Below are 19,571 nucleotides of genomic sequence, written 5' to 3' on the forward strand. Positions count from 1 at the left end.
AACAAGATGTTGGTGTTAAATAACTCTTTAACAAGGTGTTTGTGTTGGGCACCTCTCTGTCTCTTTTTAAAAGCACAGTTCATAGGGGTAATTCAGGACCCCGTCACAGTACGTTCTCCGTGTGATTTCCCTGGGTGCTCTGGTTTCCTTCCCTCATTCCAAAGAACTATAGGTTTGTAGGATTAATTGGTCACATAGGTGTAATTAAGTGGTATGGGCTCTTAACCATGATGTATCTTTATTTAAAAAAAAATTCAGAAAACTAAAGTCCAGGTATGACTGATGCAAAGGCCATCCTAAGAGCAAAAAGGCAATTGAGTGAAGCGAGAGACATAATTGGATACATACAACTGTGAAAGGGTTTGCATGTTATTACTTCCTTCAAGGTAAAACCTAACAGTATAAATTGCAGTGACACTTCACTTACTGATGTGCTTAACAATTTTATCCACACTTTGAAAGGAAGCATGACACTATGCTTGTACAAATCCTCAAAGCGTCTGGTAACCCTATGATCTGTCTCAGAGGCTGTGTCTAAACATCCTTCAAGAGAGTGAACAATCGGAAGGTTTCAGGCTGACAATATACTAAGTGGCTAGAGTGTTCATACGATAACTACAACCTTTTTCCTGCTGCAGGCTGAGCTTCCCACTACTTCAAAAAGGGCAGCAATCATACCAGTGCCCAGGAGGGACAGGATGAACTGCCTCAATCACATTCACAATCAGCATTCACATCTACTATAATGAAGTGCTTTGAGAGGTTGGTTATGGCTAGAGTTGACTCCTGTCTGTGAACTCAGGGCCTTGGACCTCTGTAATTCAGCTTCCACTACAACAGACTTGCAGTAGACACCATCTCCATTCAATTTTGGAGCATCTAGATAACTGCAGCGTGTACGTTAGACTACTGTTCATGAATTCACAGCTCCGTATTCAATGACGTCATTCCCTCAGTATTAATAGCCAGGCTTTGGAACCTGGGCTTTTCGATCTCTAAATTTCTCATCAGGAATTGTTGTAAATGGTTGGTTACATCATCTCAGTGACTAAGAACATGAAGGATGTGTGCATAAATCACTGCTCTACACTTTCTACACTCATGATTGCTAGCTAAACACAGTTCAAATGCCATCTATAAATTTGCAGATGATGTCACTGGTGGTAGAATCTGTAGATGGTGATGAAAAGTCTTACCAGACTTAGATAGATAAACTGGTTGAGTAGTGTCACAATAACAATGTTACGTTCAACATCAGCAAGACAAAGGAACTGATTGTGGATTTTAGGAAGAAGTCAGAGGAAGCACATCAATCCCTCCATTCAAGGATCAGCTGTAGAAAGGTGAACAACTTCAATTTCTTGGGTATCAACATCTCCGGAGGGTCCATCCTGGGCCTTGCATATTGGTGCAATCATGAAGAAGACACATCAGTGGCTCTACTTCATTTTTGCTAAGTCACCAAAGACTTACAAATTTCTATAGATGTACAGTGGAGAGCATTCTGACTGGTTGAATCACAGCCTGGTGTGGAGCCTCCAATACATAGCATTGCAAGAGCCTGTAGGGCCTATAGACTCGGACAGCTCCATCACAAGCACAGCCCTCCACACCTTTGATGGCATCTTCAAGAGGTAGTGCCACAAGATGGCATCATGCATCATTAAAGGCCCTCGCCATCCGAGTTATGCCCTCTTGTCATTACCATCGGAGTAGGTACAGAAGCCTGAAAGCACGTGGGCAGTGATTTGGAAAAGGCTTCTTTCCCTCTACCAGCAGATTTCTGAATGATCCATGAACCCTTCCTTTTTTTTTGCACTATTTGTTTTGCAAGTTACAGATTTCTATCCTTGCACTGTACTACGGCAAAACAACAAACTATGTCATGTAAGTGATAATAAATCTGATTTTGAGCTAATTAAATTAATCTTAATTCACTGTTAAACATCATTTGGTAGCTAAGGCATAGGTTACTCTCTGCTGAAGAACTTCAGGTCCAAGATCAGCAGCAGCAGCTCACTTGCTCCATTTTACTGATCTGGCTGGCTGAGACCTGAGCTAGTTACAAAACTGGGGTAAGTGGTGAGGGGGAAATCAATAATGATCCTTGACCATGTATTTTGTCCTAAGCGTATCTGCCCATTAACATTTAGCATAGAATTATTGTGAGGCCAATTCCCTTCTTTAATATTGAGAGAACCCTTCAATTTGTTATGTGCATGCCATCATGTAAAATGAGATGTATTTTGAGTCCATTTGGTGATTCTAAACCAGATACCTTATAAGGTGCTGTAGGTCATCAGCAGAAGCAGAACTGCCCCACCAAGATACATTACCTTTAACTGAAAAATATCCTCTCTCTACAATTACACTTAACCAGAGTTCAATCAATATTGAAGACTTTTCCAGCATGATCCTTTCATCATTTTTAATTGTTCCTGGATTCTACATTGTGCTCCTCCCTTCATTAACATAAAACATGAACTTTTTTTTTAGCTGATGCTGCCTGATGTGGAAAATAGTTTCAGTATTTGGCTTTTCAGTTATTGCAGTTTGACAGTTTTCCATATTTTATCAATTATGCAGATTTCTAACTTCTGTATTAACTGGCAGCATATTGCTATGACTTAAAGTACATTTATTATCCAATTATGTATATATTATACAACCTAAAGATTCTTCTTACAGGCAGCCACAAAACAAGAAGCCAAATGAACCCATTTAAAAAAAAAATACCGGCCAATACCAAAGTGCACAGAGAAAAACCAAATTATATAAAAAAAATAAAAATAAGCAAATGGCATCTAGAATGAAAGTGAACCCTCAGACACGAAGCCCAGAGCAAGCCCATAGCCTCTGCCTCAGTCAACAAAAAGCAGAGTAAACATTGCAGAGCAGCGAGCAGAACCAGCCTGACCCTCACCTCTGGTCCCGACATCCTGCCTTTTCAATCCATCCAGCTGGGCGTTTAAAATGTCCACACATCGGGTCATTCCTTGCTCGAAGATGCTGAGTCCTGTTGCTTCAGTACGTCCTAGGCCTGGACCCTACTGCCATGTTACAGCCAGTACGCAACCTTTCCAAATCAGCCTTGCAGTTAGATCAATGAAATCTTGCTCTTGACCCCCAAATCTCTGTTTCTGACTTTCCTCCACTCTACTTGCCCTGACTTCGTCTTGAACGTGCCTCTGCCTTGCTCCAACTTTGCCTCGTACCTGCATGCTTCGACCCTTAATTCAGCCTCACCTTTGTTCACATCATTGTTTGCGGTGATTGTTTACCATAATTTTTAAACAGAAAAAATGTTATTAATAATGTAGTTGTATTTCTTGTTAGCGACCAATAAGTTGTTGCTTGTCCTCAGCACTGCCATCTTAAACTGGAAGTAAATTTTGGTGATAATATTCAAATCCAGAATATTTAATTAGAAACCAAATCTACAAGACAGAACTGCTTTACTTGCGTGGTAATTTTTAGCCTTCAATAATCTAGTAGTTCATTTCCCACCTGAATGTGAACTGTCATTGTTGAAGGTGATACTAATTTAAAAACATAAGTTTAAGATGTTGATTAATATCTAACATCTAGTGTCTAAAGTTTGCACTTTCCAGTTCATGATTAATGTAAACATCTTGCTGAAAAGATAACCAAAGATCAAAGTGACTTGCATCCAGCTCCTTCTGTCTCAACATAGTTCTGACCTAATCTACCACCTCACCATTTATTGGAAACATTCTCATCATTGTCCTTTCATAATAATTTACATCCTTAAATAGTTTTGTCATTGCAATAAGATTAGATTGTAAAAATTGATCCCATATTGACTAAATATGTTATGTCATAACAAATGTTGCAGTGTAGTCACATTCATGATGGATTTCAGTTTTTTTTTTAATTTCAGCATCAGTAGTTCTCTATGGTTTATTAAACATAATTCCCGGATAGGATAGTTTAACTATTTAAGTGTATGAGCAAATCCCATTTTGTATAAAAGCTGCATATAATTACTATATAAAGCTTTCAACAGATGCTTTAATTAGAATATGGAAGGGTTTGTACTGCTTTAGGTTCGCTATTTCTAACCCATATTAATTGTGAGCCCTTGCCCCCATCACTGCCTTCAAATCCATCAAAATTATTAACAATGCTCCCATACTTAATTACGCTGATTTATTAGGGCAAACACAGTCTACTATTCAAAGTGCAATATGTTCTGTTGAAGTAGAGTTGTATTCTTTTAAAGACAAAATACTTGATCTGACCTACTTCATGTTTGTGGTTTGATCTAGGAGCGTTTTGTTTTTAAATGTGCTTTTGTGCAAAGCAGTAGCACTATGAAGATCATTGTGAATCCAGAGATGGCATGACACAATTTTTGCAAGTCATTCAATAGATAGTGATAATGTTCACTGTCCATTAAGTAACAAAGAAATTGAACTGTGATGGGACCTTTATTTTCTGACCTGTTACAAGACATCAAGTCAGGGAGATTAAATGTCCTACAATTGTGATGCCACTGAGTTTACTCGGGATCTGAGTTTAATCTGCTGTGAGCAAAGGATGCAGATTTTCCACTTCGTAGCAAAGGCATAGGATGTTCTTGAGTCAGGAACTGCAGGCCAAGACCAGCAGTAGCTTGGTTACTGCACTCTACTGATTTAAGATGGCGAAGAGTGTAGTTACAAAACTGAGGTAATATGGGAGGGGGAAAATCCCTTTTTCATGCCCTTTGGTGATATGTTTTGTCCCAAGTATATCTGTCCATGTCGGTTTTGGGTTGTAATAAACACAATCATTGTGTAGCCTTATTCCAATTTTTCATATTAATAGACCTCTCCATTTTGTTATATGGCAAATCATTGATTGTAAACCAAGAATGAAACAACAAATTTTAATTGTTTGATGTTGTATGGAGTATTAAATATTGGAATATTCACATAAGATTAAAATGGAAATTTGACCCCAATCCAATAAGGAACTTTATTTTGGTTATTTGAGGGAATGACACATGCAGTGTCTGTAAAAGTATTTAGCCCCCAACACTTTGCTCACATAAATGAACATTGCAACCAGGGATTTTGATCAATTTAACTGAGAATTTTTATTTGTGAATCGCATGCTCCTTCATTTTCACAGTAGAGCCACCCCAAAAAACAGGGAAAACTGTAAAGCATGAAAAACTGGAATGTCAGCATTCAAAAGTATTCATCCCTTTTTGCTCAGTATCTAGTCGAACTATCTCTCGCATCTATTAGAGCCAGTAGTCTTTTTCGATGTGTCTATTAGCTTTGCACAATGTGATGGAGTAAGATTTGCCTATTCCTTCTTGCATAATTGCTCAAGTTGTGCCATTTCCTTTGGGAAGCAGCAGTGACAGCAATCTCGAGGTCTTGCCTGAGATGTTCAATTGGGTAAATGTTAGGACCTTGATTGGGCCACTCAAGGACTTGAAATTTCTTCAGTTGAAGCCATTCCGTGATTGCTCTGGCAGTGTGCTTTGTGTCATGTCCTGCTGAAAGATGAACTTCCCAAGTTTAAGCTTTCTGGCAGAGGCTAGTAGGTATCTCTGTATTTAGCAGCATTCATCTTCCCATCAATCTTGACCAGATTTCCACCGAAAAGCATCCCCATAGCATGATGCAACCTTCATACTTTACAGTAGGGATGATGTTACCTGGCTGAGATTTACAGCACACATATCATTTGGTGTTGAGGCCAGAAGTTCTACTTTAGTTTCATGCAATCACAGGACCTCCTTCCACATCTTTACAGTATCTTCAAAGTGCTGCTTGGCAAGGATATGCTTTTTTTTTAAAAGCCAGTACTACTTCCTTGCCACTTCTCCATCTATATACTTGTTGTGCGAGGCCTTTGAGATTGTGGAGCCATGAACTTAATCTCCAGTTGCAACTACTGACTTCTGTAACTCACCCAGAGTGCCTGTTGGTGGCTCAGTAGCCTCACAAAAGTGCCATTCTTCTCCAGTGACTTAAGTTTAGAGGGGAGGCCTGACCTAGGCAGCATGGCTGTGGTTTCGTATTTCTTCCAGTTTTTCATGATGGACTGAGCTCCAATATACGCTCAGTGCCTTTGAGATGGTCGTGCACTCTTCTCCAGATTTGTGCTTCTCTGTTATCATTTCCCTGACTAGTCTTGAATGCTCTTTGTCTTCATTTTGGTTTGGTCTGTTGAAAATAGACCATACTGTTGGACTTGGCAGGGAAAGGGGGTATTTATTTTTATGAATTCATTGAAAAAGGTGATCCTTCAAATTTCCTCAAGAAATTGGGTGAGTTGATAAAGTAATACTGATATGGTGCCTTAGGAAAGTTAGAGTAGTAATTACAAAGGTGAAGGATTTTGTTTTGACATAATGTACAATGTTTTGTAGATTAGCTCAAAAATCCTACTTTAACATATTTTAAATTTAGAAAATGAGACAATAAAATGTGAAAGTAGTTGCAAGAGCAGAATACTTTTCAAGGCACTGTATTTTAGTGCTCAATAGCCAAGTACAGGTCCTTCCCAGTAACTGCTGCCCGACTTGTGCACGGCTCTATGAGTGATTGAGAGAGCTGTGGTATGGATTTCCCAATTGCTGCAGGCATCTGCCATTGGAAACTCTGTTCACTGTTGGACCTCTGTAGGAGTGGAACCCTGCCATAACCTGAGGAGGACCTGCATCCCATGTTTTTTGAAATAACGGTATTTTGTACATAGCAACAAGGAAGATTTTCAGTGTATTTTACAGGGGACAACAGCGGAACTATTTCTCTTAATTGTGTGGCAATTACTGACTGCATCTTTGGGAATTAGGTTATGCAGTGCATGCACAAAATTGTTGAACTTGGTAACTGTCCCTTGTTAATGATGAGGGTGAATATACCAAAATGTTACCACTATTGCTGCAGTAAAATCCAAGCAAATATGTTAGGCACCTGATGTAGTGAAATAATATTCGGGTTTGGATACATTGTATACTAATTCTGTCCATGACTAGAAAATGTTTAGTTACTCTGCAGGTCACTGCAGGAAAACTAAAGCAGATGAAAAACAGATTTTTAAGCTGCAAAAAAAACCCTGCTTATTTGTATTAAGTAAAAAAAAAGCTTGAATGCTTGTGGCATAGTCGTTGATGCTTGTTTTTGCTGTACTGAATATAGATATTCTACTAAATATGTAGACCACTAGTATTAAGGAAAAATTGGATTTAAGATTACTTTGATAAAAAGTTACTGTTTAATGAATTGTATTTGACAGTAACAGAAAGCTACAATTTTAATTCACTATTGTTTGAAGGTGATTAACATTTAAAAACCCTTAATTCTCTTTTCAATGAGGAAGTTATTTGAATAATGCATGTGCTCAGATAAAATGAAGTTCCAAATTCTTGTCAGGGCACAAATTGTTTTGATGTTTTTTGGCAAATCCTGGATTGCCTGTAATTTCAAATAAGAGCTGAAACAGTTAGCTCTAGAACCAAGCTGAAACCTCACTCCAAAGTGCTGTTAAATCTGCTTGCTTCAAATTGTATGTTAAGATATATATAAAAAATTAAATGTAAGTGATTTTGTTTTTCTGCAGGATGTCTGCAGTCTTTGGTGGAACATATTGTTTACGGCATTCAGTGCAGTGCTTGGTGGTTGACAGAGAAACAGGAAGGTAAGGACATGGGCAATGACCTATCTATCACGCAGCAGATTGGGGAAAAGTGTAAGGGCACAAGAAAAAGGAGCCGCCTTCTGAGATTAACTGTAGTATTAATCAAAGATCAGCCTTGATTAAAAGTTATTTGTGTAAAGGTTCAGCAAACAAGGAAACCAGGTCTGGAATATAGAAACGAAATTAATTTTCGAGATATTACAGCAGCTCCTGATCACCCAAGCTTGGAAGACAAATCATTTGAGCAGCCAGGGGCCAGTGATGAGTGATGTTAGTTTTTCCATGTGGCCTTACGTACACTAATTGATTTTCATCTGAAGACAAAAAGCCTCTCTGTTGTATTTTATAAATTGAGTTCACCAAAAGATTCACCAGATTAATCGCTGTTGATAATGCTTGTCATTCTAAAATTGGGAAAAACTTTAATGAATTTTCAGAGTTCATTGTAGTAAATAGGGTTGCCCTTTCCCATTAGTTAAACTCATTTAAATCGGCAAAATTCAGCCAGTGTATTCCCATTTTAAGATTAGAAATGGTTCCCTTTGTCTCTACAAAGCTACCTTTTGTCTAAGGTGCGATTGCCAATAAATTGTTCTATTTGCATTTCATTTAATTTTGATGTGAAAGTTTTCCTTTGTACAAACTATCAGCTGCTAACATAATTGAAAAGTATTTGAGAAATCAGTGGTACAACCAAGGAATCTGTAGAGTTTAGGAAACTTCGCAAACAGTATCATATCAAACCTAGACCACTTGAACGCTGCAGTGCCTTAAAAGATATTAACATATTAAGCATTCCAATCAGAATAAGAATATTTTAAGTACTTAATGTGGCTAATCTGAATGTGGGAAATGGCACTGTTATCTGATGGTCACTAAATTAAAAGAAAATGATGGTTGGAGGATATACTTAAAATTATAATGCAAATGTGGCATTCCTGCAGTGTCTTACATATTATCAGAAACAGTGCTTAGAAACATAGAAGAATTATGGGATGCTTGGCTGTTTAAGGTGCTCACAATCTAATATGATGGAGGTGAAAAGTCTGACTCAAACCTATGGCAATTACAATCACATATTTTCTATTAGAGGAAGTAATTTAGATGATATACATTGAGACTCACTTAAGTTCTTTCATGTTGATAGTTTTGTTTTGTGAGTGGCAGTTCCAGATTGGTTTACATTTGTAAGCCTATAAAACTTTATTATTGGCATTTGCCTCTCATCGGTTTTCCTTGTATTCTTCAATACTGACCTGCTCCTGTTTTGCTGACAATTGAAAATCTGAGTAGTTAAGCAAGTATGCACAGGAAGTGAAAACTGTGTGATGTAAAATTTTCCAAGCCATTATTTCTCAACATTGATTAAACATGGTGTAGGGAGGAAAGAGGTGGGTAAGGACGCCAAGAGGCATAACACTGGAGGTTTGATTTATGTAGCTAAGTATCTAGTACGTTAAAAAAGATTGCATTGTTCAATAGTTCCCCTAAACAGTCTGCCTAACCACCATCTTTCTTCCACAACCAGTCTGCTGTTAAAACAGTCATCAAGGTCTTTGTTACCTGCATTCTATCATTCTAGTACTTTGTTAGTCTCTCATCAACCCTCTGATTTCCATTTCAAGTACAAATTTAGAAGTCTTGTCATTGTCCTTGATCCTGTGTAAATTCCAGCATGTTTAATATTTTCCTTATGCCTGTTATCTCACTCAGCTTGGCAACCCTCTGATCTCTTGCATTTTTCAACTTGCATCGTCATCCTTCATAGCCATGTGCATGAAGTTCTCGAGTGCATTCCAATTCTTAGAGCGACAAGAAAGTGGGAAGAGGTGAAAGTAAATTCTTACCCCTTTGGGAGTAAGTTACACCAGTGTGTTCTCATGCAAGGACTGTTAGTGAAAATGAGATTGAAGTAGGATTGAAGTCATTCAGCTTGGCAACTCTAAACAAATTGAATTTGTTTTGGAATCCGCTTTACTTTGACCACTGGAGGAAGCTTGGTTTGAACAGCTTTTTTTGTTGGGATGGAGGTGGGTGGAAGAGAAGGAATTGGCTATGTTGTGGGTGAAAGCCCTGTATCTGATTATTTGTCACTCTAGATTTTGACGTTTGCATTCTTCTGTCGTCATTCAAAATGTGTATGTTATGCTTCCGAACACTTACAGCAAAATCACAATGAAGAATGAACCATTAAAGATGTAAAGTGAAAGCTATCATCGAATCTCAAAGTTCAACATAATTGATGTATACATTATGAAGCTTAACTTGGGGTGGGTAAAGGGTATAAATGTAAGAGGTTAAAGAATATCAATAGCTGTAGTGTGAAAAGGCATTAGGAAACCCAAATAATGGAAGTTATTGCAACACACATCAAAGTTGCTGGTGAACGCAGCAGGCCAGGCAGCATCTCTAGGAAGAGGGACAGTCGACGTTTCAGGCCAAGACCCTTCGTCAGGACTAACTGAAGGAAGAGTTGAAAGTGGGAGGGGGAGATCCAAAATGATAGGAGAAGACAGGAGGGGGAGGGATGGAGCCAAGAGCTGGACAGGTGATTGGCAAAGATATGAGAAGATCATGGGACAGGAGACCCAGGGAGAAGGAAAAGCTGGGGGGGGGAATCCCAGAGGATGGGCAAGGGGTATAGTCAGAGGGACAGAGGGAGAAAAAGGAGAGTGAGAGAAAGAATGTGTGTATAAAAATAAATAGCGGATGGGGTACGAGGGGGAGGTGGGGCATTAGCAGAAGTTAGAGAAGTCAATGTTCATGCCATCAGGTTGGAGGCTACCCAGACAGAATATAAGGTGTTGTTCCTCCAACCTGAGTGTGGCTTCATCTTTACAGTAGGGGAGACTGTGGATAGACATATCAGAATGGGAATGGGATGTGGAATTAAAATGTGTGGCCACTGGGAGATCCTGCTTTCTCTGGTGGACAGAGCGTAGATGTTCAGCAAAATGGTCTCCTAGTCTGCGTCGGGTCTCGCCAATATATAGAAGGCCACATCAGGAGCACCGGACACATATGACCCCAGCCGACTCACAGGTGAAGTGTCACCTCACCTGGAAGGACTGTCTGGGGCCCTAATGGTGGTAAGGGAGGAAGTGTAAGGGCATGTGTAGCACTTGTTCGGCTTACAAGGATAAGTGCCAGGAGGGAGATCAGTGGGGAGGGATGGGGGGGGGCGAATGGACAAGGGAGTCGCGTAGGGAGCGATCCCTGCGGAAAGCAGAGAGGGGAGGGTGGGAAAGATGTGCTTAGTGGTGGGATCCCGTTGGAGGTGGCAGAAGTTACGGAGAATAATATGTTGGACCCGGAGGCTGGTGGGGTGGTAGATGAGGACCAGAGGAACCCTATTCCTAGTAGGGTGGCGGGAGGATGGAGTGAGAGCAGATGTGTGTGAAATGGGGGAGATGCGTTTGAGAGCAGAGTTGATGGTGGAGGAAAGGAAGCCCCTTTCTTTAAAAAAGGAGGATATCTCCCTCCTCCTGGAATGAAAAGCCTCATCCTGAGAGCAGATGCGGCAGAGACGGAGGAATTGTGAGAAGGGGGCGGAGGCGGAGGAATTGCAAGAAGGGATGAGGCTTTTCATTCCAGGACGAGGGAGATGTCCTTTTTTAAAGAAAGGGGCTTCCCTTCCTCCACCATCAACTCTGCTCTCAAACGCATCTCCCCCATTTCACGCACATCTGCTCTCACTCCATCCTCCCGCCACCCCACTAGGAATAGGGTTCCCCTGGTCCTCATCTACCACCCTACCAGCCTCCGGGTCCAACATATTATTCTCCGTAACTTCCGCCACCTCCAACGGGATCCCACCACTAAGCACATCTTTCCCTCCCTCCCCCCGCTTTCCGAAGGTATCGCTCCCTACGCAACTGCCTCATCCATTCGTTCCCCCCCCCCATCCCTCCCCACTGAGCTCCCTCCTGGCACTTATCCTTGTAAGCGGAACAAGTGCTACACATACCCTTACACTTCCTCCCTTACCACCATTCAGGGCCCCAAACAGTCCTTCCAGGTGACGCGACACTTCACCTGTAAGTCGGCTGGGGTGATATACTGTGTCCAGTGCTCCCGATGTGGCTTTCTATATATTGGCGAGACCCGACACAGACTGGGAGACCGCTTTGCTGAACACCTACGCTCTGTCCGCCAGAGAAAGCAGGATCTCCCAGTGGCCACACATTTTAATTCCACATCCCATTCCCATTCTAACATGTCTATCCACGGCCTCCTCTACTGTAAAGATGAAGCCACACTCAGGTTGGAGGAACAACACCTTATATTCTGTCTGGGTATCCTCCAACCTGATGGCATGAACATTGACTTTTCAAACTTCCACTAATGCCCCACCTCCCCCTTGTACCCCATCCGCTATTTATTTTTATACACGCATTCTTTCTCTCACTCTCCTTTTTCTCCCTCTGTCCCTCTGACTATACCCCTTGCCCATCCTCTGGGTCCCCCCCCCCACCCTTTTCCTTCTCCCTGGGTCTCCTGTCCCATAATCCTCTCATATCCCCTTTGCCAATCACCTGTCCAGCTCTTGGCTCTATCCCTCCCCCTCCTGTCTTCTCCTATCATTTTGGATCTCCCCCTCCCCCTCCCACTTTCAAATCTCTTACTAACTCTTCCTTCAGTTAGTCCTGACGAAGGGTCTCGGCCTGAAACGTCGACTGTACCTCTTCCTAGAGATGCTGCCTGGCCGGCTGCATTTACCAGCAACTTTGTTGTGTGTTGCTTGAATTTCCAGCATCTGCAGAATTCCTCTTGTAATGGAAGTTATTTTCATGTTACCTTGATTTTTTTCCCCTCCCTGTAAATAAAAGGGAAGCATATGAACAAATAGAACATAAGTTTAAGTCATTAATCTCAGTAAATGTTATATTCATCCTTGTGGGAAGTTTTTAGAAAAATATTAATGTGTAGTCCTTCAATGTGGAGCAGGGCATGGGGTACATTTTGTTTCATAAATCTGGTGATAAAATACTTGGTAGAATGGGTAGGTCACCTTTGTTTTTTAATGTTTCTTGACCTATGCTTACCTTAATATCAATATGTTTATAATTTTAGGGTAAACTTGCCTGCAGCATTTTGTTTTAAATTTTATTCTCTTCATAGATTAATAGAAAATGTCTGGTATTTATATTGTAAATTAAATTAAATCAAAAAGCATCTGGCAAATGGATTTAGGATGGCACAATTATCTGTTGTACAGCTTTAATTTGCAAAAATTTTGCATATTTGTATCTTTGTATTTCTATCTTCTCTATGGCTTGTATTTTGTCTTTAAGGTGCATTGTTTCTCAGGAGGTGGCCACTTGCATTCATTGGTCTAGATAATTAGCCACTGAAAAAAATGTATTGCTTCCGTTATACATCAAGGTCCATATATCTACATGCAGAGCATGGCAAGGAAGTTACAAGCTGGATTCCTTGTATAACTCAAGCATTTTGAGAAACCTTGCAGAGATTTGAAATTAAGTTTACTAGTGAATGTTTTTTTTTCCAAATTTCATTATCCTGCACATTTAGAAACAACTTTCCAAACATTTAAATATAAATTAAATTCTGCTACATGATCACCATTTGTTTATACAGTTTAGATTCCCTAGAATCCACACTCTAGTGAGGTCTGGTTCCTTATAGTATGAACACTTCAGTAACTCCAGTTAGCCCAAAAGACATTGGAATAGAATTGGGTCAATCGATCCGCCATTTGATCATGGCTAATTTATTTTCCCCCGCAATCCTATTGTCCTGCTTTCTCCCCATTAGTTAAAGTTAATTTCAGTTTAGAATTTGAGAACAGAATTTCATGAATACCACAGATTAATTTCATTATCAATATGTCATCATGCTATATTTACAGTTTAAACCAATCTTAGTGTAAAATAATCAAGTTCGAGTTGACAAATCATCAATTTAAATGAGAATTTTGTCACTTGATCGTTTTGTATAGTTGTTTGTGCCACCTTTTTTTTGATTTCCCTGTGTAGTTTGTGTATAATCAATCATCTTGCCTATTTTCCTTCATTGTGCATTGTGTGTTAATTTGCAGATGTAAAGCTGTAGTTGACAGTAATGGCTATCGCATAGACTGTGAACATTTTATTGTGAATGATGGCTATCTACCTGAAAAAAGTACTAAAAATGTCCACTACGGGTAAGAGCTATTGCATTGTTCTTTAATAGGTATTCCTATTAAACTGCCAAATATAGGTCTATTTTCCCGTTTAAAAATGACCACTTTAAGAAGGTTGTAATTCAAAAGAAAGCACAATCAACAAAATTTACATGGATGAAAAAAATTTCCTATTATGAAGAGCAATAACATGGCAGAATTTTAATGTAGATTTTAATAAGTTTCTAATGTGGAAATGATTAAGAAGGAGCATGAAAAATTAATGATGGTGTGCAGGATGTTACATGATTGTAATGTGCTCTGGATCATGTGATGTGTACCTCTGTATTTGTGGTTTTCAGTTGTGTAGGTGGTGCATCTATTGGCATACACTCAACTGACCCGTTTTTATACTACCATTGAAGTTGTTCAATTACTTGTACTGACTGAGCATTATATCACTACACTGCATGTTTGCATGCAAGCCATGATCTTCACTGGCCCACAATTGTGCAGTCTCTGAGGAGAATGGTGTCATGTAAGGCTCTGGCATCTTCCCATCTTCTCCAGTCTTTCTTGCAAAGCTGCATCTCTCTTCCAGCAGGATCACGTCAATGGTAGTTGAGCTGCAATATGCACATGTACGTACACAGCATTAGAAGCAGAACTCAAAGTCATCCATTTATTTTCTAAAAGACGCAAAAGAATCTCTGCAAAGCAAGGTGCTATACTGACCTATCCCACTGTAAAGCACCACTCACTGAGTCCACAAGGACACCTTGGAAAACATTGATTGCTTCCCTGTACTGGGAGACAAACCTCAATGAAGGTAGATGCTGATAGTGAAAATCATCAGTGTGTACAATGCATTAGCACAGATTTTGGCCATCTTGGGAAAAGAACTTTTGAAATTCAAAGCCTCGGATCCACTTCATCTGTGCAAAGATTGTCTCTGAACTGGTAAATGCATCTGAGATGTGAATTATTTGCAACAGGTACTGGAGAGACTACTGAAGCAAAATCCTCTAAATGCATAGGCAGGATAAGTGAACCATTGTTGGCATCTTGTCCCAGCTCCCAGCATTGAATACCAGATTACACTTTTAATCAGTTCACTTGCCATTGTGTTAGCTGTTGTATCTGTGCTGCTACATCTCATTTTAGTCTTTTTACTTTGTTTAATTTTTTTATCAGGTACATTTCGAGAGCTGTACTCATCACAGATTCTTCGATCTTGAAGGCTGACTCTGAGCAGGTAGAGGCAGTCACTGAAGCTTGTTGATTCTTATAATGTATAATGAAATATTAGCAAATAGCATTTCAAAAATTTGTTGTTCTGATAGCTGGATAAATAGTTTTAAGACACTGAAAACTGGTTACAAGATGCATTATTAAATGTGGATAAAATGCTTTGTTATATTTTCTTTTACAAAGATTAAGTGTTTAGAACATATACCAGAAATCAGCACCTGTTAATGAAAACTTTAACAACCCAGTTTAGGTGTTTATAGTTTTTCAATGTTTTAAATATTCAGATGGACTTTACAGTGTTGATCACTGGAACATCTGAGCACTGATAAAGCAACACATACAAAATGCTGGAGGAACTCAGCAGGACAGGCAGCATATATGGAAAAGAGTAAACACTCGATGTTTTGGGCTGAGACCCTTCAGGATTGGAAAGGAAGGGGAGGAAGTTGGAGCAAGAAGGTGGTGGGAGGGAAGGAAGAAGTACAAAGTGGCTGGTGATAGGTGAAACTGGGATAAGGGGAGGGGTGAAGTAAAGAGCTTGGAAGTTGATTGGTGAAAGAGAAGGGGCTGGAGGAGGGGGAATCTGATTGGAAAGGTTAGACCATGAAAGAAAGGGATGATGGGGAGCACCAGAGGGAGGTGATGGGGGAGGTAAAGAGATGAGGTGAGAGGGAAACAATGGGAAATGGTGTAGTGGAAGACAACTACCGGAACTTTGAGAAATTGATGTGCGTGCCATCAGATTGGAGGCTACCCAGATAGAATACAAGATGTTGCTCCTCCAACTTTAGCATGGCCTCATCATGGCAGTAGAAGAGGCCAAGAACTGGCATGTGGGAATGGGAAGTGGAATTGAAATGAGTGGCTACAGGGAGATGCTGCTTTTTCTGGTGGACAGAGCATAGGTACTTGGTGAAATGTCTCCCAATCTATGTCAAGTCTCACCGATACACAAGAGACCACACCAGGAGCACTGGATACAGTAGGTGACCCCAACCGATTCACAGGTGAAGTGTCATATCACCTGGAAGGACTGTTTGGGACCCTGAATGGTAGTGAGGGAGGAGGTGTAGGCGCAGGTGTAGCACTTGTTCTGCTTGCAAGGATAAGTGCCATGAGGGAGATCAGTGGGGAGGGATGAATAGACGAGGGAGTCGTATAGGGAGTGATCTCTACGGAAACGGGTCCGGCGCGGGGTGGGGTGGTGGAGAATGAAAGATAAGCTCGTGGTGGGATCCTGTTGGAGATGGTGGAAGTTATGGAGAATTAATCTGCTGGACGTGGAGGCTAGTGGGGTGGTAGGTGAGGACAAGAGGAAGAAGCACTGAGGAATGTGTATGTACCACCGAATAAATCATAGGATAAGTTATCCCTGGTCAGTCTTTTGCAAGTGTGTTTGCGAAGGGACATTTTATAGGATGGTCAACCCCAAGATCCAAATCCAAAAATTGATAATTGAGCTTTAAACAGGATAGATTTCTCGGTAGTATGGAGAAATTAAAAACTATGGATATGTTCTGGAAATTCTGAATGCTGTGATTGATGATATTTCGAATGATGAGTCTGTCATATTTTGTAATATAAGATATTTGAGGCAGCACGGTAGTGTAGCGGTTTGTGTAACACTATTACAGCGCTAGCGACCGGGGTTCAATTCTGTCGCTGTCTGTACAGAAATGTACATTCTTCCTGTATCTGTGAGGGTGTCCTCCACGTGTCCCGGTTCCTCCCACATTCCAAAGACTTCTTAGGTTAATTGGTCACATGTAATTTGTGTGGGACTGTTGGGTCTGAACAGTCTGTTACCGTACTGTATCTCGTTAAAAAAAATTAACCACTTTGTATATACAAACGTTTGTAGTTTATAGGTACAGGAAGACCCCGGGTTATGAACGAGTTCCGTTCCCAAGTCTGTCTTTACGTCAGATTGGAACAGGTCAGCCTATCCTTCGATGCCTTATGCCATGGTGCACTTTTTTCCTGTTTCGAAATGTAGGTCCTTTCAGGCATAAGCCAGTCTCGTCTACGTTAAATATTTGGTCTGGCAAATAACCTCCCCCCTCAATAATTTTTTTCAACATTTCAGGAAAATCACTTGCAGCACTTACATTGGCACTCGCTGCTTCACCTTGCACTTTAATATTCTGTAAATTTGCCCTCACTTTGAAACGATCGAACCAACCCCTCCTTGCAACAAATTCTTCATCACAGAGGGAAATAAACACGAGATGGGAATTATTGATTCATGATTTTAACTCGTTTATCGCATCCGCCAACAGAACAGAAACACTGCAGATTCAGCACGTTGCAGGTGGGCCGTGGGTCCTAAAGTCCACCCGCACTGAGACAGGTTAAATGGGACACACTCAACACAGTGTTAACAGCAACATGACCCAACTTAAAATGGCGGACAGCGTTCTCCTTCCTCGAGCCAACAAATTTTTAATATAGGCTTTATGGCAGTCCTTTCGTAAGTACAAGTTGTCCATAAGTCGGACGTTCGTAACTGGGGGAGTAACTGTATTCAACATAACGATAAGTAAACTATTATAGCGGACAACATTCAGCTACCCTGAAAGAAATGTTGTGCCACATCCTCCTCATTTCTCAACTGAAATTGCTACTGTAATGTATTTAGCAGTAGTGTTTTACCTCTGATTTAGCATGATTGTCGATGGTATTACTGATATAGGGAACTTGCAAGTTCAATGCATATTTTGGGTATCCTGCTTAGCGCTGCTGTATTCACAACAACAAAGTTAATCTTTGTAATGAAGCAAATCGGAAACATGCAAATATGGCAGATCAGTTATGTATTGCAAGGTACCATAAATGACAATGGCGAAACCATGCAAGTTCCATTATAAGGTTATCATGTAGACAATGTGACCTTTGTTTTGTTTGCACTCAATCACTAACCTCATACACATTTTACAGATATCTATTTTGAATGTGCCTGCAGTGGGAGATTGCCAACCATCTGTACGAATCATTGAACTCTGTCCATCTTCAATGACCTGTCCACAAGGCACCTGTAAGTTAAGATTTTACATTTACTTCCCCAAAAAAAACAGCTATTTTGTTTTGAAATCAATATTTAATCCTGTATTGCTGTATTATTTTCATATTTAAATTGATTTTGAACCAAATGATTTACCCTGGTCAATGATTATTGAAGATTAATTCATTTATACTTCAAACCCCAGATCGTGTGTTCTGAAGATTACACGCATGTAATCAGAGTTGCTAGCTGACTGGAACTGAAGTCTTTCACTTGCCCTGAAAATATAACTCAAATGATTGAATCATGAACTGAAATCATTGCTCTTCCTGCTAGGAGAGCATTACATGACAAATGGCTTCAGCTACTGTTACTAATTCAGTCATACCTGAATGAGTAAAACGTGTTGGATAATAGAAACTGATGTGGCAGGCTTCTGCAGAGGGCATAAAGTAAAGACTGTATGAAGCACCATAAAATACAGTGATTATTTTTGATTTATCGTTCAATTGTGTAAAAAGTTTTTGTGGCATTAGGCATTTTGCAATAACGGAAATTACATTCTCATCACCCCCACCCCCATGTTGAAAGCATAAGATAGTATGCTGTCATTGCTAATGGGGATGCTTTGTACTGTACACTTGCCCAACAAGACTGTTTCAAGGATATTCAGATGTGAAAGCCTTTGGTAACTAAGCATAATTTGAAGAATAAACTAAACAGTTATTTTATTTTGAGCCATTACATGGTTAATTTATTGTCAAACAATTTTTTTGACACAGTTCTTTGCTCTTTTTATTTGAAAGAGGCAGCTTTGAATGTTTGAAGGAATCAGAATCAGGTTTATTCACACCGACATGTGTCGTGAAATTTGTTAACTTAGCAGCAGCAGTTCAATGCAATATGTAATATTAAGAAGAAAAAAATAAATCAATTACAGTATATGTATATTGAATAGATTAAAAATCATGCAAAAAATAAAATATATAATATGTGAGGTAGTGTTCAAGGGTTCAATATCCATTTATGAATCGGATGGCAGAGGGGAAAAAGCTGTTCCTGAATCACTGAGTGTGTGCCTTCAGGCTTCTGTACCTCCTTCCTGATGGTAACAGTGAGAAAAGGGCATGTCCTAAGTGCTAGGGGTCCTTAATAATGGACGCTGGCTTTCTGAGACACCACTCCTTGAAGATGTTCTGGGTACGTTGTAGTCTAGAACCCAAGATGAAGCCATAGTCCATAAAATATCTCTACCATTTATATAGAATAAAAGTGGAACCATTAACGAAGAGCAAAGCTAGAACTCTTGTGCTTTGCTAAAATGTGAATAGTCTAGCTAAAAAGTTAATAATATAGAAACCATTTTATATACCTAAGATATAAACCTTTTAATAATTTTACAAGTCTCTTATGGGGAGCACATCACACAATGATGTCCAAATGCAGTACTTGGCAATGGTCATAAATGGTAATGTAGTCTTAAATTTCATTAACTCGGGAAATACAGGATGTGCTTGCACAGTTCTGAATGAT

At 39.9% G+C, this 19,571-nt stretch overlaps 1 protein-coding gene across 1 annotated transcript in view; it reads left to right on the plus strand.

Moving 5' to 3' along the window:
* The window catches only part of chm (CHM Rab escort protein), a 129,412-nt gene that overhangs the window by 89,075 nt on the left and 20,766 nt on the right, over positions 1-19,571 (plus strand). Inside the window, exons 10-13 of the mRNA XM_063060636.1 lie at positions 7,585-7,662; positions 13,724-13,828; positions 14,981-15,041; positions 17,975-18,071. Coding sequence (XP_062916706.1) covers positions 7,585-7,662; positions 13,724-13,828; positions 14,981-15,041; positions 17,975-18,071 — 341 coding nt within the window. The remainder of the gene's footprint in view (positions 1-7,584; positions 7,663-13,723; positions 13,829-14,980; positions 15,042-17,974; positions 18,072-19,571) is intronic.

This window comes from Mobula hypostoma, chromosome 10, assembly GCF_963921235.1.
Source record: "Mobula hypostoma chromosome 10, sMobHyp1.1, whole genome shotgun sequence".
NCBI classification, from domain to species: Eukaryota; Metazoa; Chordata; class Chondrichthyes; order Myliobatiformes; family Myliobatidae; genus Mobula; species Mobula hypostoma.